At 42.7% G+C, this 8,211-nt stretch overlaps 1 protein-coding gene across 1 annotated transcript; it reads right to left on the reverse strand.

Moving 5' to 3' along the window:
- Nucleotides 1-365: 365 nt before the first annotated feature.
- On the reverse strand, nt 366-1,403 carry LOC111159330 (olfactory receptor 51G2-like). The gene has a single exon (XM_022521732.1). The coding sequence runs from the start codon at nt 1,401-1,403 to the stop codon at nt 366-368; it is 1,038 nt and encodes a 345-aa protein (XP_022377440.1).
- Nucleotides 1,404-8,211: the final 6,808 nt, after the last annotated feature.

Here is an 8,211-nt window from a genome sequence, read left to right on the forward strand (position 1 = left end):
AGTGTTAAGGTGAATACAGTTTACTTCTACCTAACCTTATATATAACAGGAATATAGTTCTTCCTTAGGCTTGGAAATGAAATGGGGGGAGGAAAATCCAGTGGGGAAAAGGAGAGAGGTGCCTGCACAAATGGGTATGCATACACATTCTCTCAGGTGCTGTGGCTAGGTCCCCTAGGAAAGGAGATGTCACAGTATGAGTCTGAAATAGTATAGCTCTAATCACAACAATGAGAGGACTAACAAGGTAATACTTAAATATACTTTTCAGTGGTCTCAAGTCCCCCAAAATTATAATTATATAAGCTGATTGTGCCCCCACAAAGGGCTCAACCATGGAAGCTGAATCATTCAGACCTCAAAAATTAACTCTCCACCACTAATTCTCCCCCACCCAAAGACCCAGGTTTCCCCACAGAGGTCTTGTGTTTCTGGGTCCTTCTGTTCTTCTGGGAGATATCAACCCTTTTCTGCTGGAAGCGCTTTAGGAGGCCCTGACGTATCTGCTTAGACTTGATGCAGTAAACAATGGGGTTCATGAAGGGTGGGACCAAGAAGTGCAGGTTGGCCATGAGTACTGCCAGAGCAGGATAGCTGTGCTTCTCTACTCTGTGCAGCACAGATAACCCCAGTTTGGGCAAATAAAAGATGAGAACAATGCAGAGGTGTGAGACACATGTGTTGAGTGCCTTGAGCCTTTCCCCAGGTGATGCAATGCCCAGCACTGTTCGTAGGATCAGGGCATATGAGAGCATGATGAGGAAGGAGTCAAGGCCCAGTGACAAGAGGATGGAGACCAGGCCAACCAAGCTGTTGATCTGGGTGTCTGAGCAGGCCAATCCCACAAGGTCACAGTGTAGGCAGTAACAATGAGAAAGTACACTGATCTGGGGAAAAAGCAGACGCCACAGGAGGATGGGTCCTGGGAGGTTGAGCAGGACAGCCCTCACCAGGATGGCAGCCCCCACTCTGGCCATGGTTGAGTGGGTCAGAATTGTGGCATAATGCAGAGGTTCCCGGATGGCAACAAAACGATCAAAGGCCATGGCCAGCAGCACACCAGATTCCACATAGGTGAAGGCATGGATGAAGAACATTTGTGCTGCACAGAGATCAAACGGCAGCTCACGAGCACCCAGCCAGAAGAGCCACATCATGGTGGGGAAGGTAGAGGCACAAAGTCCCAGATCAGAGGCTGCCAACATGGATAGGAAGATGTACATGGGTTCATGTAAGGATGGATCTGTGCGGATCAGGAGAAGGATGAAACTGTTACCCAGGATGGAAACCACACAGATGAGGTTGATGGGGATGGAAACCCAATGATGAGAGGCTTCCAGGCCTGGAAAGTCAGTGAGGAGGAATGTAGAATGACCAGAAGTGCTGGTGTTGCAGGAGAACATAGTGTTTCCAGGAGGGAGTTGTCCATCCTACAAGTAAGAGACATTCATTTATTTGATCATCACTTATATAAAGTCCCTAATAAGTTGGTATGGAAAAGAAAATCTGCCCCATAACCCTTTCTTAGGCCATGAAAGAAACCTCATTCCCCTTAGAAGCCCATTCCTCTCCATCTCCTGGCTACTTTAGCCTTCTCTTTGGATATGGTAACAATGAATACATTGTAAGAGTTGATCTCTGCTTACTGCTTTAGCTACTCAGTATCTTTTCTTGGGCCTAAACAACCTTCTTTATTCACTTAAGCTATACTCAAAGGCCTATCTCCAGAGTGTCTCCTCAGATTAAATAATGAAGAATGGAGAATAATTTTCTGTCAAAATTAGGATGGTATTATGAATAAGCAGAAGAGACTCCATTTTTATTTATTCTTAGAGGCAGGTTTTCCACAGCCCAATATATAAACAACACTATTAACAAACAACACTAGAAAGGACACAGGCAAACAAAGGATGTATTTTCAAAATCTTTGTCTGAGGAGGCTGGTTTTGGTTTTTCCTCTAGTGCTCTATAAAACCAACATTTTCTGTATTTCTTTTCTGGAAATTCCTTTGGGGCCCCATATGTGTTCTTTTGAATGTGTTCAATAGTGACAAATTTCTCTCCTGAGAAGATGGGTTGACTTAGAGTAAGTATCCAAGAGTTCTTCAAGCTAAGTCTGGTAAACAAGATAGGAACTCAGATGATGCACTTTTGTTAAAATGCCATCTTCCCCAGGCCCATCTCCACTTCCCTGGCTGCTTGAAGCTTCTGACTCTGCTTTTGAGACAGTCCTATGGACATGGACTCAATAGGAAGGCACTGTCCTCTGAAATATTTCTTTTGGCCCTCTTGCCATAAAAGCTCTTATGATAGCCCCCAAGTACTTTGAAGTTCTCCTTTGTGTGGGCAGAAGGGTGAGGCTGACTGGCCTGAGGGTAACCACCTGAAGAGTTAGAGCAGCTGAATTTCCAGAATCCCAGGATTAATAAAGTTAAGCAAGGAGACCAGAGTGTAGTGTGAAAGTTCCTCTGATCCCATAACTTCACATCACACCTTTAGGCTCTCCATTCTCTCCAGCTTCTCTCCTCAGCAACAGCACTGCATCTTCCCTGTGTCTACTAACTTCACATCTGTTTGCATTATAAATTGAATGTCTCACAGAAGCACAAACTGTAATTCCCCTACTTTGTCCCCAGAGCTCACCCTCTAATACCTGCCAGGTTTTCCTCCCATTCCTGTTATCCATGAAATCTCCCAGGAGGTAGAGGAGATCTGTTTTTTGGTTTTTTTTTTTCACTCCAAAACATATTCCTCAAATCAGATCCCAATGAAACTACAAATTGTCATTATTTCTCTAGATATTTATGCCTCCTAACTGTCCTACTTTCTTCAGTCTTTCTGTATTCATTATCAAAATTTCTAACAGAATTCTCAGAAAGCTTTAAAAAAGGCAAGTATGGACATTTAAATGAGTACATGCATAGAGAGGAAACAGCGATCAGATTTGTTATAGGAGGATGTCTCCTATCATAACTTCCTTTAATGATCTGGCCCCTCATTTTGAAGGATCGGGTCTAAGTAAGATCTTTATACTGGGTGCAGAGAGGGAGAGACCTTGTCCGTGCTACATCTGTAGCTTACTCTATCACCGGTTCCCTAAGCATTATAAACAATACTCATAAGATATCTTTCTACCAGCAAATTTACTATACTTGTTAATTCTTTTTTGTTAAAGTATATGAAACACATAGAAAAGCCTACCTGTCGTTAAGTGTCAAGATTGAATTTCCTTGAAGTGAAACAGAACAATGTCAGCTCCCCAAGAACACTCTGGGACCCCTTCTGGACCCCATCCTCTCAATGATAACTACCTTTCTGACTTCTAATATCACAGATTAATTTCCCTGTTAGAATCATGCAGTATACACTCTTTTCTATGTGCCTTCCTTCGTTCAATTTTGTCTATTTGCTGAAAGGATGAATAGATGACTTGTCTTAAAAGCACTATCTTACTAAACTGACTTTCTGTTCTATGCTAAGCACTGTGCTAGGAAGTGGCATATAGCAATGAAAATTCACATAAGGCAGGGATAGACTAAAGGAATGTGTTTTTGCTTCAATGTGAGTGTATATGGATCCACCCATCAGTCTCTGATGATGATGATGATGATGATGATGATGATGATAAGAATAGTTGCCATCATTTATTGACCATGTACCAGACACTGAGTAAGGATGTTACCTACACTCATAATAATAAGATGAGTCTCAGGTTGACTAACTTGCTGTAGGTGAATGATCCTGATCTCAGCTCAGCACTGATTCTCAAGACAGTGCAGTAGACAGTTTACAAAACTTGTCCCAATGTCAGGCAAGACATGCATTATCTGATAGACCAGAGCCCAAATGGAGGGGCTTTTCCCCTGTTCAAAAAAACACAACGGTCTATTCAGCAAAAGAGCAGCTTAGGGACCACCCAAAGCAACATTTTCGCCAACTGCCATTCCATATAGTGTCATTCTGTACAAAGCTTCTGTCCATAGCAGAGTGCAATGACAACCACAAGCCCACAGTCACATCTGAGGAAAAGTCAGTGTCTGACATCTCAGGCACGTGGAAGCTGATCTCTGATTCCTAGGCATCAGTGTGCTAGTGTTAAATCTACTCTGCTCTACCCCATTTTTCCCTTTTTGCTATGCTCCTTGCTTTCTTCCTTCTCCTTCCTTCATCTTCAGGGTCATAAGGTCTTTTTTCTTACACAATAATGTAAAAGTCAGAAATAATACATTGGCCTTTTATAAATGTTCCATACACATATTGCTGGCTTAATCCTCCAACCCTGTGGAGAAACCCTTTTTCCATTTTCTGATGAAAAAAAACTAGGGTTCAGAGGGGCTAAGTGACTTTGCCAAGGTCTTGAAACCAGGTTGTAGATCTGGGGATTTAAATCCAAGCTGGCCTAAAGATAAAGCTATTTGCTTAATTGCTTTATACAAGGAAGAATTGTTCTGGCACTTTATGATTATTAGGTGCCCAGCCCTCAAGACAACTTAAAGGCCAGTTTTTCTGTCCCCTCCCTCCAAAGCCACTTCCTCTAAAGCGGATTCAGAAGTTGGGCACTGGAATGAGGTCCCCCAATAAAAGCTGTCTTCAGATCAGTCCAGCCAGACCCCTCTGCTCCAGTCATTTCTAGTTTTTCTAGCCTTTTCACACAGATTGTGACTCATCCCCTGGAAGCAGTGGCCAAGTCCCCTTCCATAGCCCACCTGCACCCAAGACCCAAGAGTGTTGTGGTGTTTGATACAAGGAGGCTACTCCCTCCTCTTCCACTCCCGTGCTGCAGGAGTAACAAGGAGTTCACCAAAGAGTAGTGTTCTTGTCATAGAAAGGACAAGAACACTGACCTCACAGAGCATGAACACAGGGAAAGATTATAAACTGTTTAGCACATGGTAGGCACTGAAATGTAATAACAAGCATATTTCACATTCATTATCTCATGAAGTCTCCCTACTTCCAAAGCCTATTAGTGGCATCACACACACCCCTTCTGGAAATGGAGAAATAGTCTGAGAGATGAGGAAACTTGCCAAGGACCACACAAAGGGTCTGCAGAAGACCAGCTTCAAGCTCCATCCATTTGACTCCAAAGTTCATGTGGCTGTCCGTTCCTCAGAATTCTCACCTCTAAAATCTTTGAAAATAATATTTATCCTTTGAGAGCATTGTAAAATGAGAATGCATGCAAGGCACTTAGGACAGCGCCTGGCAATAATAAGCACTTAAAAATGATAATAGCTAATATTCCTGTATTAACTGCTTTGTAAGGTGGGTATAATTATCATTCCCACTCTGCTATGTGAAAACTGAGCCACCAAGTCATTGGAAAACTTTCTTAAGTTCATGAGGTAAGAAAGTGGATGAGCCTGGGTTCAAATCTAAGCAGTCTGACTCCAGAACTCTCATTTTTGAGCACGGTGTTATGCTGCTGCTTTGTGCTAGCTAGATTATTAGTGCCACAGATGTTCATCCCCAAAGAAGCGCAGAACTATGGATGTATGGGATCTCCTCGTTTACCACCCTTGCCTCCTCTCCAATCACTTATAATATCATCAATCTTGAATTTCCCCCATAGAAAAGTTCTAAGTTTATAAGGGGCCGATGTGCTTATTAACTGTCCCTGTGCTGCATAATGCATAAGTTTAATTATAGGCTCATGGTTTAGGAAGAAGAACTTTCTCCTCAAAGTAGTAGTTTCCTGAGAAAGCAAAGGAGAAACATGATAAAACTGTATCTGGAAAGAAAAAAGAGGGAGACAGAGAGGGAAACAATGCAGAGCAGATCCTTCTGAGGACGGGGGTGGGGAGGGACAGAATTAAACTACACTTTCTGACCCTCCGCAATCTTCCTCATTCAGGTTCCAGAAAGACTTTGTCTTTCTCTAGTCAGGGAAGTCTGTGCCCACATGGCCTGTAGCTGAACTATGAGCCACTGAAAAGAAATGATCCAGCTTAGAGACGATTGGAGACACCTTCCCCCACCCCAAAAGATTTCTATGGTAACCAGGCATTAGTCCCCAGCACTCGAGGCGATGTAAAGCTTTAAGCCTCTGGATTTGCCAGCTAAGTCCTAGGATTGAAGAAGCCCCAGGCCTGGGGCCAAGAGGAAGTTTATGGAAAAATCGGCTTTGGTATGGACAGCTCTAGCCTAGCAGAGACCAGCAGCTTGGAACTAGGGATCCAAGTTTTCCACAAGCCCATGATGCTGTTTTGCTGTAGTCAAAATTAGCTCTATCACTGCTCTGCTCAGAAATAAGCTTAGCCTAAACCTACCTGAGCCACACAGCTATAACTGGGCAGTCACAAACTGTCTGCAGGGTCTCTAACTCCCCAGAAATAACTCAGGCTCCTTCCACCTCCAGCTGCTTTCTAGCTGTTTGAAGTTGCTATTATGACTTATGTATGAATGGGGATGTGTGGGGAGATTTCTTGCTCAGAGCCTACAGCTTCAATACAGGACTTAGATCCCAAAAGCTATCAATGAAATTGCAGAGAAATCTGAGTGGAGGAATAAAATCAGAGTTCCTCAAAAGGTTTTCATTTATGTATCAACTTAGGATCCATATAGTAATAAAAATCATTAAGTAAGTCTGATTCTATCAGTCTTTTCTAAATCACTTTAAATATTTTTGAACAGTAGATCCCCTTCAAATTTAACTATATGTGTTGCCTGATTTCGAAAGTTGGCAACTATGAATCCTTGATTAGATTTAACTGATGCAGTGTGGCTATTTATAATGAGATGCCAAGGTCTGGGATGGAGTGGGAATATCTCTAGTACTGAATGGTATAAAATTTTAAACGATAGAATCATCCTGGTATACAGGCCTGTTTGTATAAATCAGCACCTATCAATGTGTTATAACCCAGCCTTCTGTGATCTTCCCTCCAAAATCAACACACAAAGCAAAAGTGTCTGCGAAAGTGATCTCTCCAACTTCCTTGAATATCTTTTATAGCATGAATACTGTATGTCTATTAAAATTATGTGTCTTCTCACATTAGCATTTCAGAGTTTGGGACAGGCTGGCCTCTAACCTGTATTTTATCCTGGATGGGCAGTACAGAGTAGAAGTATATACCAATAGACCCAGACAGCTTGGGTTTGAATCCTGGCTTCATACTACTGATCAGCCTCATGACTATGGGCAAATTTCTTAACCTCTCTGTCCTAATGTTCTGACCCATAAAACATAATGAGTACTTTTCTCATTGAGTTTTGGTGAGGTTAAATGAATTCATCAGGAAATCATAATCTTTTCGATGTTTACTATGATCATCTCTTACATAGCTGACTGCCTTCTTGACTTAGAATGACATGGGAAGTGACCCCTCCATATTGGACGAAACTAGTCAGAATATGCTGTTTCAAGGGAGGTTTGGTCACACACCTGAACCCCAGACTGAGGCAGAGTCCATCCCCTATACCTGTCTTTGCTCCAAAATCAGAAACCCCATACTATGATGCAGGAAATCTGTCAGATTCAGCCTGTCCTACAAGAAGCCTCTGCAGGGAACCTGGAGATTCATCTATAGCTCATTTGGCCCAGATTTGGCCAGGTAATTGAAGACTGAGAAGGAACGGTGTTTCCTATTATCATGAAGTAACCATGTTTCTCAGCCCAGAACAGCAAGGAATGGTCTAGCTCAAAAGACGGCATTGATTAATATAATAACTCATTACAGATGTCCACCCAAGCCTATTATGTTATAAGAAAAAGGATCAGCAAAAGCCTTCTAACACTCACCTCTTGGGATTTGGAAAGACCAGAAGGGTGGTTGCCAGCCCTAAACAGAGACTGTTCAGTGTGGCCCAGAAGCAGAAATGCTGAAACAGGCTGAAGCTATAAGGATTCCTCACCCTGGGCCCCAGGTTTGACCTTCCACTGCCAGCACTCACCATCGCTCCAGAGTGGGAATCTCTTCTCATCTGTACCTCTGTTTGTGAAAAGCATTTTTTTGGCTGTGTCAGTAAAGACCAATACTTTATAATCCTCCTGATGAAATAAGGGGAATAACTGGTCTTCTGGGATCCAAGTGCAAATCCAAGAGATTTTCATAGTTGAACTTCCTGAACCCCCTGAGTGCTGCTAGGCAGCTCTGGGACTTGGAAGGAAGCATCAAGCAGAAAATCCTGATGATTTTTCATAGGGGGCATCAGAAGAATACTAAATTGCCCCAGATTGAGCACCTGCCTTTCCCAAAGGGCCAG

The sequence above is a fragment of the Enhydra lutris genome, unplaced genomic scaffold (assembly GCF_002288905.1).
Source record: "Enhydra lutris kenyoni isolate GAN:26980312 unplaced genomic scaffold, ASM228890v2 scaffoldscaffold68, whole genome shotgun sequence".
In the NCBI taxonomy this organism is placed as follows: domain Eukaryota; kingdom Metazoa; phylum Chordata; class Mammalia; order Carnivora; family Mustelidae; genus Enhydra; species Enhydra lutris.